At 41.0% G+C, this 19,737-nt stretch overlaps 1 long non-coding RNA gene and 1 gene segment (V, D, J or C); both read right to left on the bottom strand.

The window, feature by feature from the left end:
* Positions 1 to 1,332: 1,332 nt before the first annotated feature.
* On the bottom strand, positions 1,333 to 18,918 carry LOC115537948 (Ig heavy chain V region 5A-like). The segment is given in 3 exon segments: positions 1,333 to 1,969; positions 13,703 to 13,779; positions 18,803 to 18,918. Coding segments are annotated over 3 exon segments (366 nt in total).
* On the bottom strand, positions 10,865 to 11,137 carry LOC115538111 (uncharacterized). The gene is made up of 2 exons (XR_003975081.1): positions 11,077 to 11,137; positions 10,865 to 10,980 (listed from the first exon to the last, which is right to left on the bottom strand). It is a non-coding gene; the product is annotated as an uncharacterized LOC115538111 (long non-coding RNA).
* Positions 18,919 to 19,737: the final 819 nt, after the last annotated feature.

Genomic DNA, 19,737 nt, shown 5'->3' with positions numbered 1-19,737 from the left:
TTATTTAAATCAGATTAATGTAATATTTTTTTATATTTATATATATTTTAAGTCTTTTTTATAATCATCCATATCATTGTTTATATTTATTTGTATTAAATAAATAAAATGTAGATAATTTATAATGTCATGATAGAATAAAGACCGTTTTAAGATGTAAACTTTGTGTTACAGTGTTTAGGCTGTAAGTCTTGTATGGATCATGATATATGTAAGGCTAACTTTTTGGTTTTCAATAACGTGAGGTTTTCTGCTCTCTTATACCATTTTATTTTCAGGTCTAAATTTTCATTCTTGTAATGCATGTTGTCTGTCTAATGATAAGGTGTTATATGTTCTGTCTTGAATTAAAATTATATATGAATAACAAAGTAAATAAAATGTTCCAGAGAGCTTGGCATTCATCTCCCCCTGAATTTCTCAGGAGATTTTCATGAGTCAAATAATCTATTTTGAATGATGTGTTTGGTTTAGAGCTCCCCCTCTGGAGGATTCAAGTAATAACACCTCATGGCTGAAGGGTTTTTGTTCATCCTTGACAACAGTTTGTAATGCTGTGTCCATCTGGCACAGTAATACACAGCTGAGTCTCCAGGCTGCATGTTCTGCCCTTGCAAAGTTACTGTGTTACTGGAGCCGTCAACGGCAAGACTGAATTTACTACTAAGGGAGTCTTTCACTTTTTTGCCATCGGTACGAATCCAACCAATCCATTCCAGTGCATGTCCTTCAGGTTGTCTGATCCAATATGTCCAGTAGCTACTAACAGAATAAGAGACTTGACAGCGGATGGTCAGAGGTTGACCAGGTCGGACAGTCAGAGACTCTGGCTGAGTAAGCTGTTCACAGTGCACACCTGTAGAGAATACAAGCTTTTGGTCATGAATGAGCTACTTCAACTATGAATCAATATGTTTTCTCATGGGTTGTATATTTTCTTATGAAGCCTCACCAGAGCCAGCAGCAAGGAGCAGCAGCAGTACAGCTACAGAGAACATGGTTTGTGTTGAAGCTGAACTGGAGGAAGATGTCCTGTTTTACACTTGAGAACTTATATGGCTGAGCGAGAGGAGAAAGACCCACAGTCCTATTTGCATAATTAAATGAGGTAGCAGATAGTGCTTGAGATGCTTCTTGACATGGGGGAGAGGAATCACAGATTTTTACACGTTTTTGCATCATTTGATAGTGTGTTACTTAACCATATTACTACAATATTTTTTTTATATTTTCTTTTTCTTATTTTAATGTGTTATTAAGATTTATAATAATACATATATTTTTTTACATTTGCTTGCATTTAAAAAAGTAAGATTAATATGATTGTAAACGTAATTTGAGAATAAAGGCTGTTTTGAGGTCAACATTTCGTGTTATTGTGTGTATGATGTAAGTCTTGTATGGATCATGATGTTTTTAGGCCTAACTCTTTTTTTTATTAATAACGTCAGGCCTTCTGTCCTTTTAGACCTTAACATTTCATTTTAAGGTCTAAATTTGAAGTCTTTTAAGATATGTTATGTGTCTAATAATAAGGTGTTATATGTGTTCTGTCTTGTGATAAAATTATATATGTCTGGCTGATGCTTTATTTCCAAGTCCAGCTGTGTAGAATAATTTGGCAATCGTTAAATAATCTATTTTGAATGATGTGTTTGGTTTAGAGCTCCCCCTATGGAGGATTCAAGTAATAACACCTCACGGGTGAAGGGTTTTTGTTCATCCTTTACAACAGTTTGTAATGCTGTGTCTCTCTGGCACAGTAATACACAGCTGAGTCTCCTGGCTGCATGTTCTGCCCTTGCAAAGTAATTGTTTTACTGGCCACGTCAAGGGTGAGACTGAATTTACTACTAAGGGAGTCTTTCATTAATTTGTTCCCAGTATAAATCTGTCCAATCCATTCCAGTGTGTGTCCTTCAGGTTGTCTGATCCAAGCTGTGTAGTGGCTACTAACAGAATAAGAGACCTGACAGCGGATGGTCAGAGGTTGACCAGGTTGGATAGTCAGAGACTCTGGCTGAGTAAGCTGTTCACTGTTCACACCTGTAGAGAATAAGCTTGTGGTCATAAATGAGCTTCTTAAACATGAATCAATATGTTTTCTTATTGATTGGATATTTTCTCATGAAGCCTCACCAGAGCCAGCAGCCAGGAGCAGCAGCAGTACAGCTACAGAGAACATGGTTTGTGTTGAAGCTGAACTGGAGGAAGATGTCCTGTTTTACACTTGAGAACTTATAAGGGTGAGCAAGAGGAGAAAACCCCACAGTCCTTTTGCATAATTCAATGCGGTGTCAGATGTTGGTTGAGATGCTACGTGTCATGGGACTTAGGAATCACAGATCCTTTACACATTTTTGCATTTTCTTATAATGTGTACGTTTACTTACACAATATTATTATAATCATTATTAATAATATTGTTATAAGACTGTTTAAAGATCTATCCTACCTTTTTAGTTTTTTAACAAAATGTTGTTTTCTATCTTTTGATTAAATTGTATATGCAGGTCTACATTTGGAATGTTGTAAAGCATGTAATTTCTCCAAAAATAGCGTGTAATATGTATTCTGTCTTGTGATACAATTATATATGTCTGGCTGCTGCAATGTTTCCTGTCAAAATCTATAGGGCAACTATATAGGTGAAACAATTACCTGGTGGGTAACACTTTACAATAAGGTACGCAAAACGTGGGTAGTTACTGAGGAACGAATGAGTAACGAATGATGAACTACCAGGGGGCCCTAACAGGGCCCTAAGTGAGTTACTCAGTAACTACTGAGGAGTTACTGGTAAACAGACTAGGGGATGTTATAAATCTTTAACTAAAGTGGCTGTAGATCCCTCATTGTCATCAACAGTGGTTTGGCGTTTTATAGCTAACCCTAAAGTGCTTCACTACTGGTAAACGAATGATTCAAAAAGCTTCACTGCTGGTAAACGAATGATTCCAAAAGCTTAACTACTGGTGAACGAATGGTTTGCGAAAGAGTAACAACTCAGTATGATGCATTACTTTACATGAAGGTACACAAATAGCTTCACTACTGGTAAACGAATGATTAAAAAAGCTTTACTACTGGTAAACTAATGGTTTCAAAAGCTTAACTACTGGTGAACGAATGGTTCGCGAAAGAGTAACAACTCAGTATGATGCATTACTTTACATGAAGGTACACAAAAAGCTTCACTACTGGTAAACGAATGATTAAAAAAGCTTAACTACTGGTAAACGAATGGTTCAATAAGCTTAACTACTGGTGAACCAATGGTTCGCGAATGAGTAACAACTCATCATCAGTCAGATCCAGCTCCACCAGTCGATCCAGTGTGGGACCCAAGCCAGCCCTCGACAGCGCTTGAAACCAAGGGCGGCAGGTTTAAAGCGTGCCCTGCAGCGGTGGACAATTGCTTTTAAGCCATCAGCATTACTAATGCCACATAATAAACCTTAAATGTGAATATTAATGTATGTATTGTGTGTATATGTGAATATCTTTATTAAAATATGACAATCATCCCGTCTGTGTCCTGTTAATTTAACAACTAATTGTGAAATCCCAGGAAAATTCAGTTGCTTTCATAATCAATTGGTCAGTTTGCTAATTCACAGAATGATTAATTAATACAGTATCCCCTAGTCTGTTTACCAGTAACTGATCAGTAGTTACTGAGCAAGTCACTTAGGGCCCTGTTAGGGCCCTGGTTGTTCATCATTTGTTACTCAGTAACGAATACAGTAGTCCCCAAGTCTGTTTACCAGTAACTCCTCAGTAGTTACTGAGTAACTCACTTAGGGCCCTAACAGGGCCCTGTTAGGGCCTCCTGGTAGTTCATCATTCATTACTCATTCGTTCCTCAGTAACTACCCACGTTTTTGCGTACCTTATTGTAAAGTGTTACCAAATGGTGTGCTTTCACATTATTTTAGGTTGCCTCAAAGCCTAAAGCCACAGGGATTATGTGAATGATGTGTGCTACACTGAACTGGGGTGAAGGCCTTACAGTGCTCTGCTCCCTCAGATTGGAACAGCGTGGACAAAGACAAGATCTTGACTTTGTGTTCTTGTGTGTATGTTGCTCATTGTCATGTTTTGGACATGCAACATGTATCATGTTATTCGAAGAAAATAAAGGTACATGTTTTTTTGTTTGTATGCCTTGTTATCAAATGTAACAGTCCGACTGCTGCTATCTTTCCCTGTTCCCACTCAGAAGATCTTTACAGAAACTGTGTAAAGTGAAGTAAAACATTATACAGCCTGCATGCAACAACACAGTAAGAACACATGGGGCAAAGTTTCTAAGATGCGTTTGAGTAGTCCATCTTTGAACATTGTGGTTACACCACGGCAGCCTAGTGTAAATGCAGTCAGATTATTTTAGGCTGTGGTCGAATTAAATTACATTCTATTTCCTTTCCTAACGACTTTTCCTTGACCTTGATGGAAAACGCCATGAGGTCAAGGAAAGATGTGACAGAGAATGCTGGGTGCTTGTTTTTTGCTTAGAATGGCAACTTACTGAGTGAAATAACCCAGAAGTATCAAAGTGGCATGACCTTTTTTTATTGAGGTAGAGAAAAGAGGTTAGGAAAGCACATAAAATGTACCTTTTTTGACGTTGATCTGTCCTGGTGAAAGTACAACTTTCCGAAGATGGTCTACTAAGTGCACATGTTAAGATAATTTGCATACTCTGTGTTGCTTCATGCAGGCTATATAACCCAGAGAACAAAATATAACTTCATTGCCAAGGATCTGAAATAAAAGTATAGGCACAAAGGTGAACGGAAATGGTTGTCACATCGTGAATGGTTTCTCAAGTTCAACCCCCTGTCCATTCATATTTATCGTCATGAATCCCAGTTATGACATTAATATGATTGTTTGCCATAATTGACCTGTCGCAAGGAATTGTGGGACAGCATTAGCTCCTTTCCTTTCCTAAAGGATGGTCCAGTGTACCCTATACTCGATACACTCAATAAGAAAGGAAGCATTGAAGCCTTTTTCCTTAGCATTTTATTCTACCGTAGCCCAGCTGCAGCTACTGTATAGACAGGGCCGGCCCTGTCCACCTGGGGGCCCTAAGCAAGATAATTTTGGGGCCCTGCTTTGCGGTTGATTGAGTGGTTTTGCCACAGAGAACAAGCAACTGTATGCATTCATAACCCTTACGGTTTTTATCCGTACCTCTTTGAACACGATTAGTCCTAATTATTTTCCTACTTATTAAGTATACTCACTGAAACAGTCAAAGTAAAGCTTACACACTGCATATTCGTCAAGCTTGACATACAGTATATGGATTCTCAAAATGAAGAGGTCTAAACACTGGTGTGCAGGGACGAAAACGCAAAAAAGAAGGAGAAAAGAAAGCCCAGAGGTAAGTGACCTCAGCCATTAGAGTTTCAAACTAAATAGTATTGTGCATCACCCAATATTGCTGCCACTCAGCTATCGCTAGCTAGCGTCTGTTAACCTACTTTGCTAGCTTGCTACGTATTACTAGCTAACATAACTTCAATGATAACCTACATGAATGCAAATTTAAAATGACCAGTGGTTTTTGAATGGGCCAGATGCACTCAGGCAATATTTGCAGAGCCCTGCACCTGCAGGAGAAAAGACACCTGATCCTTCATGTTCACTGTCTCTGAATTTAATACAACTAGTACTATTGTTGCTGTTTTTGCCATAAGGAAGTCTAGACGAGTCAAATTCTAATGCTGCTTCAATTTGGTGCATATAGCCAGCCAGATACAACTGTTTCTGGTGGTACTTACTTATCCATAATAGGACTTTTGTTTGTAGTTTGAGTGTATAGTTAATCCAGTTTTTGGGTCATAAACTGGAAACATTAAATTGTCCTTACAGTGTGCTTACGAGCTTTTGCCCAGTTTATGGAGTTCATCTACTGTCATGATTTGTTAAATATCCATGAACATTCTTTGTAGCATTTTTGTACGTGCAATTTATTAGACTTGATCCTTTTTGCTTATTTATTTATTATATAGTTAATTTCATGAAAATATTCTTGAGCATCTTCAAAGTATGCATGGAGGTTGTTTGTTTATGTATGCATATAAGTTATTTAAAATAATTTAAAAGAAAATGTTCTGAAACTTTTCCATTGTTTGTTGTCCATTCATCACACATTGTTTAAATGCAACGTAGTAGGTCTAGTGGGGTGAAAAACTGCTAATCAAAGTAAAGGTAAATCATTTAATATGTGTCTTCAAGGATGTTTAGTATAGTCAATTAACAGGGCAACGCTCCACTCGCTATAAATGGACTGCATTTATATAGCGCTTTTCTGACCATCGGCCACCCAAAGCGCTTTACAATGTTGCCTCACATTCACCATTCACGCACACATTCACACACCGACAGCGGAGTCAACCATGCAAGGCGACAGCCAGCTCGTTGGGAGCTAACAGTCAGGGTTAGGTGCCTTGCTCAAGGACACCTCGACACTCAGCTAGGAGGAGCCGGGGATTGAACCGGCAACCTTCAGGTTACCAGCCAACCCGCTCTACCTCCTGAGCTACTGCCGCCAAGGCCGCCTTAATGCACGGGCTTGCCTGGGCTGAAGCCCCAGGGCCTACGCCGATCGGGGGGCCTATCATGAGCTGCAGTAAAAAAAAAAAAAAAAAAAGATTTTTTTATTATTATTATTATTATTTTTTTTGTTTTATACTGGCCCATGATAGGCCCCCAGATCGGCGAAGGCCCAAGAGAATGTGATTTTTTGTTTGGGGCTTACAAAGATCAGAGGCCTATCCTCAGCCAAGAAAAAAGAGGGCCAGTGGCCCCTTTACACCACAGCCACACTACCCCCCCCCCCCCCCCCCCCCCCCCCGTCAACAACGGCAAAAAAAAAAAAGTTACACATCTTCATTGTAAGATCCCCTCTCAGGGGGCCTACGAAACCTCAGCCCCAGAGCACAATGGCAGGTTAAGGCAGGCCTGACTGCCGCCCACCTATAGGAACGGGAGGCGCAAAACTTATTCCGCCTATTTATTTTAAAGGGCTAGAACAGGCCCATGGGGAAAGAGCGAGAGAGAGAGGCAATGTCGGACAAAGGTAGCGAGCTTCGTTTAGCTTTGTCATGAACCGTATCGTCGTCATCGCGGTTGCCAGTTTGGGATCAGTCCAGCAAGCGCCTGACTGATCCCAAACAAGCAAGCGCCTGCACTGAATCAAACATCAAGTTCCTTGCTTGTTGCCCTCTCAGCAACACCGAGCATTACATTAACAACATGTTTAGGGTTGCCAGGTCAGTCAGAATCAGGTCATTTTAGGTTATCATGAATATGGGCTGTATGTTTATAATGTTTAATTTCTTGTTAATTAAATTGCTTTGTGTATAAAAAAATAAAAAAAGGAAAAGATAAAATACAGCGCTCTTGGGGGCCCCCTGGCGGTCGGGGGCCCTATGCGGCTGCTTAATTTGTGTATACACCTACAAAGCTCTCCACAACCTAGCCCCCAGTTATCTCTGCGACCTCCTCCAAGAATACACTCCCTCCCGCTTCCTCCGCTCAACCTCTGCTGGACTACTATGTATCCCCACATCACGACTCACTTCAATGGGTGCCCGGTCATTCAGCTGTTCAGCACCCAGGCTCTGGAACTCCCTCCCCCCACACATAAAACAGTCAGACACCATTTCAACCTTCAAGTCACAACTCAAAACTCACTTGTTCAAACTCGCACACAACGTCTAACTGATCACTGTTTTGATTGTTTTTTTTTTATTTCTTATTGCTTATGTTTATTTATTTATTTATTTTTTTTATTTTTTATTTTTTTTTCCACAATGTCTTGCTTTTTAAAAAATGTATGATGACTATATGCTCTGTAAGGTGACCTTGGGTGTCTTGAAAGGCGCCTCTAAATTAAATGTATTATTATTATTATTATAGGGAGGGCCGGCTCTTATTATAGATAGACTGCATAGAGCCTCAGCTGGAAACCAAAAAGTGAGAGTGGGTTTTTCGGCTTGTTTCCCGTTAGGGAGACTTTATAGTGAAGTTCTATTCTAATAAGTGTATTTCTACAGTGGACAGTCTGTACAGTATTGATTTGAATCTTTCCAAGTTTGTGTTCGCCAATTAGAAGTTTAAAGATATATGCCCCCAGCAACATGATTGGTCTCACAAATACGGAGCAAAAGAAAGTTAAATGCCACTGTTTATGTGTGGTTGTGTGTGTGGATGATGGCTGGTTTAAGCAGCCTCACCTGGCCGAGAATGGGTCGGTGTGAGGCTGCACACCTGTTGCACATTGAGTAATCAGTGTGCACAGGTTTAACCAGCAATCTCCTGACAGCCACCACCCAGCATCAGCCTTTTTCCCCAACAGTGCAGTCCAATGCAGGAGGCAGCAACAGCAACAGCAACAGGCAAACGTCTGTGGCTAGCCTCCCTTGAAATCAGCCTGGAGCAGCCAAGGCCATACCACACTTCTGCCAGCCTGTACGTCACCCTGGGGAGGTTTTGGGACAATGGGGTTTTTTATTTTTTATTTTGGGTATGGTAACCCTGTTAAAGAGTTAGTTGGTTGAGTTGGGTAGCGTAACCCTGGTCGAGTTTATGTATAGCATTTTTGGATGGGGGGCGATTTTTTGGGGTATGTGGGAGTGTGTGGACAATGACTGTCTTAAGCAGCCTTAACTGGAAGATTCTGAACTCAGGGGCTGGGTTAGGCTGCACACCTGTTGCACATTGAGTAATCAGTGTGCACCAGTTAAACCAGTCATCTCCCCACACAGTTGAGCACCATTGTGATGTTCATTCACCGCAACTTTTATAATAAAATGGAATCTTACACCACGATCACACTGCATCCTTGCCGAGGTGCCCAATAAAAGTCACCTAGATGGAGTGTAGCAGCCATCAAGGTGATGTGTAGCAATGGACCTTGTTACAGCCATGTCATTTGGGGGCCCCCTGGCGTGCACCGGGCCCCCAAAACAGCGTTTAAACACACCCTTACTGACGCTATGGCAAACGATTTGCCCACATTGCTTATGACTGAAACTTATTTGTTATTTTATTAAAATTAGGAAATATTTAAGTATCAACAATTGTTTTAGTCAAAACTTTTTTGGGGGAAAAATAACCAGTACAAGTGTACAAGTTTCTAAAACGTTTGTGGGCAACAGTCCAGAAAATTCCAAAACCACCAATAAGTCAGTAATGTAAATCATTCTTGATATTAAAATGTGAAGCATATTTCCCTTGCTGCCATATTTAGTCTTGCACCTGGTGTCTTTAATGCACCGCTAAAGCGACCAAGTTTCACTTCTGCTTTCCAAGAGGCTTTTTTAGGCCTGTGGGGATGCTTTATGGTCCTGCCTGCTCAGCCCTGTCCTCCGCTAACGTGTTCAAACAGCGCTCCTCCTCCACTTCCACCTAAAAATACGCCAGCTAGCATGAATTCAAGAATATGTAACACTTGCTAAATATTTATCTTTAGGTTACATGTACAGATTTAAATGGGGGAGATAAATTACGTAACTCATCTATTGTGGCTTCATTGGGTGGACAATTGAAAACAGAAAAACATTTCTGAATTCCTTTCTCATGTTTCTCTGTATTTTTTGATTTTCTTTCTATGCCTCTAAACAGGTCCCGGTGTGATGTGTGTTTGCTGTGGCCTGTAGAAGGTGGTGTCGCAGTAAGCGAGGGAACTGCGTTCCTCAAGATACTTTTACCTATTTTGGAGCATGTTATGTACTTACATAATCATGCAAGAATTACTTTATAGTGACTGGGTCTGAATTCTGTGATCTGCCTTTAGCTGAAACAGAGTTCAGTAGCACGCATACGTTTTATTTACAACATAGCCGGTTGTATATGTAAATGAATGTACATGAGCGCCCGGTCAAAAATAAAGTCTATTCCATGCATGTCAGTCAAATGACAAATAAATATAAATCATTTGTTACACCAATGCCTTCTATGCCTAACTCAAATTTACTCACTAACAGATTACACTTTTTTTTGTAAAATTAGGTCCTTGCCCTATCACACAATATGAATGAAAGTGAAGCAAATCATTAATGCTCAATGAAATATGAGCTTTTATACCCCTTCCGCCCACTTCCTGTCCAGGGACACCGTTTTGGCCGTTATTTTTCCTTTGTATGAGAGAGCTGTGAAACAACAGCTGCAGGTTTTTCGGCTCACCTGGGTTGGTAAAAGTATACCAAAGTGAGACATCAGATCCACAGTCACAGATAAGAAGTACAATCAAGATACAGCGTTTAATTTGGCTGTATACAGGAAAGAGGCACAAATGAAGCACAATGCAATTCAGAATATGCGTCTCTGGATTGACACAGGATCATCCAGAGTTTAAGTAAGTACACAACAGATCATGGCAAAGGATTGATAATCATACAGTGAAAGTGGCAGAGCTATGAGGCACCCAACTTCTTTCGAGCCATGATGAAATTTACACAACACACACACACACATACACACACACACACACACACACACACACACACACACACACACACACACACACACACACACACACACACACACACACACACACACACACACACACACACACACACACACACAAACAAAACAACATTAGGTAGACATGATATATTTTTTAACAGAGAACAGATGAAGAGATTTCAGAGGCAAAAAGGCTGGCACACAAAAATAACACACACACACACACACACACACACACACACACACACACACACACACACACACACACACACACACACACACACAGAAAGAGCAGAAATAGAGAGGGAGAGACAGTAGGAGCAAAAACTGTTCTGCACTATTGGTGATGGCACGCACCACCAAATTGCACAGGACAATGTGGGTCAATAAGCATGTGTTAAAGGCACTTTAATCATTGCAAAGGATTGGTCAGAGACTGACCAGATCGGATAGTCCGAGACTCGGGCTGAGTAAGCTGTTCACAGTTCACACCTGTAGAGAATACAAGCTTTTGGTCATGAATGAGATACTTCAAATATGAATAAATATGTTTTCTTATGGGTTGGATATTTTTTCATGACGCCTCACCAGAGCCAGCTGCCAGGAGCAGCAGTACAGCTACAGAGAACATGGTTTGTGTTGAAGCTGAACTGGAGGAAGATGTCCGGTTCTACACTGACACCTTATAAGGCTCAGCGTCAGTCCTTTTTGCATAATTCAAGGAGGCGTCAAATGTTGGTTGAGAAGCTACATGACCGGGGGGCAGGATCACAGATCATTTACACGTCTTTGCATTATTTGATAGTGTGTTATTTAAACCATATTAATATTATATTTTTTTACATATATTTTTTTTTTGTGTTATTAAGATTTATAATCATATCATTGTTTATATTTACTTGTATTAAAAAAATAAAAAGTAAATAATTTATAACGTCATGGTCGAATAAGGGCTGTTTTAAGATCGACATTTTGTGTTGTTGTGTGAATGCTGTAAGTCTTGTATGGATCATAATATTTATAGGCCTTACTTTTTTGTTTTTTAATAACGTGAGGCTTTCTGTCCTTTTATAACATTTTATTTTCAGGTCTATATTTGTAGTCTTTTAAGAAATGTAGTCTGTCTAATAATAAGGGGTTATATCTGTTCTGTCTTGTGATGAAATGATATATGTCTGGCCGATGCTTTATTTCCAGGTCCAGCTATGAAGATTAATAAACCAATTCTGTTCATTCAAATGACAATGAAGAACAAAAATAAAACATGTTTCACAATGATCATTTAACACATATTAGGAGAAAGAACAAGGTAAACATCGTCACAAGAAATAGCTGTATGAGTTGTTAACAAAATAATTATTTCCCTGTTTGTATATTTCAAACAAGTCGGTCAGTAAGTTAGTCAGTAGGTCTGACTGATCAATGAATAATAAAGTAAATTAAATGTTCCAGCGAGCTTGGCATTCATCTCTCCCTCTATTTATCAGCTGATGTTCATGAGTTTATTAATCTATTTTGAATGATGTGTTTGGTTTAGAGCTCCCCCTCTGGAGGATTCTAGTAATAATAACACCTCACGGGTGAAGGGTTTTTGTTCATCCTTGACAACAGTTTCTAACACTGTGACTCTCTGGCACAGTAATACACAGCTGAGTCTCCAGGCTGCATGTTTTGTCCTTGCAAAGTAATTGTTTTACTGGCCTCGTCAAGGGTGAGACTGAATTTACTACTAAGGGAATCTTTCACTCTTTTGCCCCCGGTATGAATCCATCCAATCCATTCCAGTGCGTGTCCTTCAGGTTGTCTGATCCAAGCTGTCCAGTAGCTACTTACAGAATAAGAGACCTGACAGCGGATGGTCAGAGGTTGACCAGGTCGGACAGTCAGAGACTCGGGCTGAGTAAGCTGTTCACAGTTCACACCTATAGAGAATATAAGCTTTTAGTCATAAATGAGCTACTTCAACTATGAATCAATATGTTTTCTTATGGGTTGGATGTTTTCTCATGAAGCCTCACCAGAGCCAGCAGCCAGGAGCAGCAGCAGTACAGCTACAGAGAACATGGTTTGTGTTGAAGCTGAACTGGAGGAAGATGTGCTGTTCTACACCTGACACCTTATAAGGCTCAGCGAGAGGAGAAAGACCCACAGTCCTATTTGCATAATTAAATGAGGTGTCAGATGGTAGATCATTTACCCGTTTTTGCATTATTTGAAAGTCTGTTACTTAAACCATATTACTATAATATTTGCATTCATTATTTATATTTTCTTATTTTAAAGGGTTATAAAGATTTATAATAAAATGCATCTTTTTAAATATTTGCTTGTATTTAAAAAATATCATTAATACAATAAAAAATGTAATTTGAGAACAAAGGCGGTTTTAAGATCAACATTTTGTGTTATTGTGCGGATGGTGTAAGTCTTGTATGGACCATGATATTTGTAGGCCTAATTTTTTTTTTCTTTAATAATGTGAGGCTTTCTGACCTTTTATAACATTTCATTTTCAGGTCTAAATTCGGAGTCTTTTAAGAAATGTTATCTGTCTAATAATAAGGGGTTACATGTGTTCTGTCTTGTGATAAAATTATGTATGTCTGGCTGATGTTTTGTTTCCATGTCCAGCTGTGAAGATTAATACGGAAAGTCTGTTAATTAAAATGACAATGAAAAACGAAAAGAAAGTACATTGCATAATAATCAGTAAACACAAATTAGGATAATGAACCACTTAAACATCTTCACAAGAAAGTTGGTCGGTAAGTTAGTCAGTTGGCCTAACTGATCAATGAATAAAAAAGAGTAAATAAAATGTTACAGCGAGCTCGGCCTTCATCTCCCCCTCTATTTATCAACTGATGCTCATGAATTAAATAATCTATTTTAATGATTTGTTTGGTTCAGAGCTCCCCCTCTTGATGATTCAATTAATACCTCATGGGTGAAGGGTTTTTGTTCATCCTTTACAACAGTTTGTAATGATGCGGCTATCTGGCACAATAATAGACAGCTGAGTCTCCAGCCTGCATGTTTTGGCCTTGCAAAATTACTGTGTTACTGGAGCCGTCAACGGCAAGACTGAATTGACTACTAAGGGAGTCTTTCACTCCTTTCCAACCAGTATTAATCCCTCCAATCCATTCCAGTCCTTTTCCATCAGGTTGTTTTATCAAATGTGTGATGTTAAGCTGCTAACAGAATAACAGACCTGACAGCGGATGGTCAGAGGTTGACCAGGTCGGACAGTCAGAGACTCGGGCTGAGAAAGCTGTTCACATTTCACACCTGTAGAGAATACAAGCTTTTGGTCATGAATGAGCTACTTCAAATATGAATAAATATGTTTTCTCATGAAGCCTCAGCAGAGCCAGCAGCCAGGAGCAGCAGCAGTACAGCTACAGAGAACATGGTTTGTGTTGAAGCTGAACTGGAGGAAGATGTCCTGTTCTACACCTGACACCTTATAACGCTCAGCGAGAGGAGAAAGACCCACAGTCTTATTTTCAAATTTCAATTAGGCGGAAAATGTTGGTTGAAATGATACGTGAGCCGGGTGGGGAAGGATCACAGATCATTTATACGTTTGTTTTGCATTACTTGATAGTGTGTTATTTAAACCATATTACTATAATATTTAATAAGAATATTTTTTACATTTATAATCATGCACATCACTATTAATGTTTGCTTATTTTTTACAAGAAATAACATCAATAAAATGTAAAATGCAATTTGAGAATAAAGGCAGTTCTAAGATGTAAACTCTGTTATTTTTGCGGATGCTGTATGTCTTGTAGGCTATGGATCATCATGATATATGTAGGGCTAACTTTTTTGTTTATGTTAACGTCAGGTTTCTGTTCTTTTATACCATTATATTTCCAGGTCTAAATTTGGAGTGTTCTAAGGCATGTTATCTGTCTAATAATAAGGTGTTGTTCTGTCTTTAATTAAAAAGATATATGTCTGACTGATGCCAGCTGTGAATATTTAAGGTCCCATGGCATGACAATTTCACTTTATGAGGTTTTCTAACGTTAATATGAGTTCCCCATGTCTGCCTATGGTCCTCCAGTAGCTACAAATGGCGTTAGGTGTAAAACGAGCTCTGGGTATCCTACTCTGGCTTTGAAAAAAACAAAGCTCAGACGCGCCGATTTGCAATTTCCCCATATGTTGTCATACGCGGACATGTTACCTCCCCGTTCTCTGCTTTGCCCGCCCAGAGAATTTGGCCCGCCAATGAGACAATAAGCTACGACCGTGCGAGCGCCACGTGTGTGCGTGTGTGTGTGTGTGTGTGTGAATACACACACTGTAACGCAAGTGTTGTACACTTCTTTGTTATTTGGATAACCTCGGGTTCTCTGTGACTGTGGTATCTCCACAACTAGACTCGTAGTGGGTTATCTCAGCCACGGTTGAGAAGGAATTGGGGGAAAGGAACTTTGGCTTTGACTCCCTGAAGTACATGAACCTCGACATGGAGGAGAATGGGATTGTTGCCAGCGATTGTCTCCCGCCGGAGCCCTGCTGCCGAGGCACCACCGCCGCGAGGCACGGCCGCCGCGAGGCACGGCCGCCGCGAGGCACGAGACGCCCCGGTGTTGCCTCGCTGCTGCTCGCTGCCGAGGCGGTGGTGCCTCGGCAGCCGGCAGCGGGGCTCCAGCGGGAGACAATGTCGCGGTTCAGTCTACTTCAGATTGATGTGGAAGTGGAAGAACCAGAGACGTCGGAGAAACCGACACAGTCGTTTGAGATTGATAATATTGTCTGGAGGCGCACACAGCTTTTGGCCGTGATAATATATGCTACATGATATAGATATAGATATATAGATCTATGTATAATATGATATTATTTAGATATAGAGCTCAAGGACTCCCGCCGGAGCACCCGGAGTGTTCTAGAATATTTAGAGAACACTACCAAAAACTTGGCGCGCCTCGCCATTGCGATAAATCAACTGTAAACACGAGCGCATGGTACCGTTGCCGCAAGCTGCTCAGGGCCACAACCCCACCCACCACCTTGACCCACCTCTAAAAAACTGCTCGTTTGTGGAAAGCTCATTGTGGGACTGGCTCGTAGTGGCTGAATTTCTTGAACGTCTTCAAGGACTGTATTAGGGGCCCACTTACAGCTATATAAAAGCATCCATAAAGTAGCAATGCAGTGTGACCTTTGATAAGGCAACTTTGTTAATTAAAAATCATAATGAACGTTTAACACAAATTAGGATAATGAAGCACGTAAAAATATTAACACGAAATAGTTGCATGAGTTGTTATCAAAATATATTTTTCCCTGTTTGTGTATTTCAAACAAGTTGGTCGGTAAGTTAGTCAGTAGGTGGTAAGAGTAAGCGGATGCAGGCAGGCAGGACCCAAATGCAGACAGTTCAGGTAAAGGGCAATTTATCAAATCCAAAAGGCAAAAAGGCACCGGTAACACAACTCACCACAAACCACAATGATTCGACGAGGAACAAAGGAAAGACAAGGGCTTCAATACAAAACACAGGGCAAGCAACGAGGAACAGCTGAAACTCATTAGGGGAGGGAGTGGTAATCACACAGGAGGGAAACTTGACAGCACAGGGGGAGAAACAAGACAGAGATACCAAAGTAAAACAGGAAACACAGGGAAACACAGGGAAACACACCAAAACCAGACAAGGAAACGGACATTCCATGACAGTACCCCCCCTTTAAGAGTCGACTACCAGGTGACCCACAACAAGCAAAGAAAAAGAAGAAAGTCAAACCCAAATAGGGTGGGTGGAGGGGAGCCAGGAGGAGGCCTGGCCGGGGAACTGGAATGGGGCAGTGCACAGGGTGACCGGCTGGCCAGGGTAGAGAAGTGGGGCAGAAAGGAGGGGTCTCAGGCGGGCGGCCAGAAAAATGCACTAGGGCATGGCAGGGAGCTTCAGGCAGACGGCCTGGGAGGCAAGCAGAGGCAGAGTGAAGGCAGAACCCTTCAGGAGGCCGGCGGAAAGGACGATGGGTGCTCAGTCCCTCAGGAGGCCTGCAGCGGTGAAGACGAAGAAACCCCTCTGAAGGCCGGCAGCTGCGAAGGCGAGGAAACCCTCCAGGAGGCCGGCAGCGGCGAAGGCGAGGGAACCCTTCTGGAGGCCGGCAACGACGAAGACCCACAGGTGGCCGGCATCGGGAAGACGAAGGCGAGGGAACCCTTTCTGGAGGCCGGCAACGGCGAAGACGAAGGCGAGGGAACCCTTCTGGAGGCCGCACAGCTGACCAATAGGTAAAGAAACCACCTGAGGTCCACACGATGGTTGGGCAAACCTGGGTGTGGGCTTTGGATCGCTGGACTTAGCAGAAGGCCGGAACCCGGAAGCGTTAATGGGGACTCGGGACTGGACTCCAAGGCTGGGTCTGCTTCAGGGGACACAGGGAAACCTGGGAATCCCAGGACTGGGACCCGGAATGCTGCAGGGGAAACTGGGGACTCTGGGAACTCCGGGGCCGGGACCCGGACTGCTTCAGGGGAAACGGGGGACTTGGGAAACTCCGGGACTGGGAACTGGAAAGCTTCGGGGGATCGGGACTTGACTTTGGGGCAGGGGTCAGAAACCTGGAACTAGGGGCTTGGACTGGCCTTGATCTAGGAGCCGGAACTGGGCTGGATCTCGGAGCGAATTCAGAATGTCTGCTGGGCCCATCGTGGTCGTATCATTCTGTTAAGAGTTAGCGGGTGCAGGCAGGCAGGTAGGACCCAAATGCAGACAGTTCAGGTAAAGGGTAGAGATGTCCGATATTATCGGCCCACCGATATTATCGGCCCGATATTAGCATAAAAATGTAATATCTGTCAATATCGGTATCGGATTTTTTTTGCCTTAAAACCGATTTTCTTTTTCTTTTTTTTTTTTTCTTTTTTTTTATAGCTCAAATAAATGTTTTCAAAATTGTGCAGTACAGTGCACATTGTAATTGACTCATATTTGTGCATTTATTCAATTAAGGTTATTGAGTTTTAGTTAAAGAAACATACTGCTATGTTGCACATAGTTGTTCAGGTACAATGTTTTATCATTTGTGAAGTCAAATTTGCCCTATTTGTTGTGGGCATTGTCAAGATTATCTCAGGGAGAGTGTAATCCAAACTGTTGTCTGAGACCATTAAAAAAATAAAAATAAACATGGCACTTTTCCCTTAAATTAAGTTGAAGTATTTTTCTTATTTTGCACAGACAATGTTAACATTTGGAAAGCCTTGTTGCATTCAAGAATGCATCCAGTGGGGCATCACAATAACATTAAGCATGTTGTGTTAATTCCACAACAGGAGGTATGTAATCTTACCTAAATTAGGTTTGAGGAAAAATAACCCAAATATCGACATCGGTATCGGCTGATATCGGCATCGAAAATTTAGAGTTGGACAATATCGCATATCGGATATCGGCAAAAAAGCCAATATCGGACATCCCTAGTAAAGGGCAATTTATTAACTCCAAATGGCAAAAAGGCAAGGAACACCGAGAACACAGGTATCACACAGGACACAACAAACCACAAACCACAATGATACGATGAGGAACAAAAGAAAGACAAGGGCTTCAATACAAAAAACACAGGGCACGCAATGAGGGAAACTTGACAGGACATGGGGAGAAACAAGACAGAAATACCAAAGTAAAAGAGGAAAAACAGGGAAACACACCGAAACCAGACAAGGAAACGGACAACCATGACAGTAGGCCTAACTGATCAATATATAAAAGGTTCAAGCGAGCTCAGCATTCATCTCTCCCTCTATTATCAGCTGATGTTCATGAGTTTAATAATCTATTTTGAATGATGTGTTTGGTTTAGAGCTCCCCCTCTGGAGGATTCAAGTAATAACACCTCACGGTGAAGGGTTTTTGTTCATCCTTCACAACAGTTTGTAATGCTGTGTCTCTCTGGCACAGTAATACACAGCTGAGTCTCCAAGCTGCATGTTCTGCCCTTGCAAAGTTACTGTTTTAGTGGAGCTGTCAACGGCAAGACTGAATTTACTACTGAGGGAGTCTTTCACACTTTTGCCCCCGGTATAAATATATCCAATCCATTCCAGTGCGTGTCCTTCAGGTTGTCTGATCCAATTTGTCTCGTAGGTACTAACAGAATAAGAGACCTGACAGCGGATGGTCAGAGGTTGACCAGGTCGAATTGTCAGAGACTCTGGCTGAGTAAGCTGTTCACAGTCCACACCTGTTGAGAATTGTTGTCACGAATGAGCTTTTTCAACTATTAATCAATATGTATTCTTATTGATTGGATATTTTCTCATAAAGCCTCACCAGAGCCAGCAGCCAGGAGCAGCAGCAGTACAGCTATAGAGAACATGGTTTGTGTTTAAGCTGAACTTGAGGAAGATGTCCTGTTTTACACTTCAGAACTTATAAGGGTGAGCAAGAGGAGAAAACCCCACGGTCCTTTTGCATAATTCAATGCGGTGTCAGATGTTGGTTGAGGTGCCACGTGACATGGGACAAAGGAATCACATATCCTTTGCACATTTTTGCATTTTCTCATAATGTGTACGTTTACTTACACACTCTTATTATAATCATTATTAATAATATTATTATAAGGCTGTTTGAAGATCTAAACTTCTGTCGGCCAACCTTCTTAGTTTATTATCAAAATGTTGTTTTCCATCTTTTGATTAAATTGTATATGCAGGTCTACATTTGGAATGTTGCAAAGAATGTAATTTACCCGAAAATATCATGTTTTATGTATTCTGTCTTATGATTCAATTATATCTGTCTGGCTGCTGCAATGTTTCCTGGTCCAGCCGTGAAAATCTATAAGGCAAATATATAGGTGAAACAATTAAATGGTGTGCTTTCACGGTACTTTATATTGCCTCAAAGTCTAAGGCCACAGGGATATGTGAATGATGTGTGCCTACGGTCCACACTGAACTGGGGTGAAGGCCTAACAGTGCTCTGCTCCCTCTGATTGGAACTGTGTGGACAAAGACAAGATCTTGACTTTGTGTTCTTGTGTGTACGTATCATGAATCTTGTTATTCAAAGAAAATAAGGTACATATATTTTTTAGTTTTTCTATGTCTTGTTATAAAATGTCTGTCAGAATGACAGTCTGTCTGCTGCTATCTCTTCCCTGTTCCCACTCAGAGGCTCTTTACAGACACTGTTTAAAGTGAAGCAAAAATTCATATCATACAATAATCATACTCATTAATCATAATTAGTATGATAGCAAA

Source organism: Gadus morhua, chromosome 2 (assembly GCF_902167405.1).
Source record: "Gadus morhua chromosome 2, gadMor3.0, whole genome shotgun sequence".
In the NCBI taxonomy this organism is placed as follows: Eukaryota; Metazoa; Chordata; class Actinopteri; order Gadiformes; family Gadidae; genus Gadus; species Gadus morhua.
Note: the sequence above shows the minus strand (reverse complement) of the source record. Positions and strands in the feature narration are given on the sequence as shown.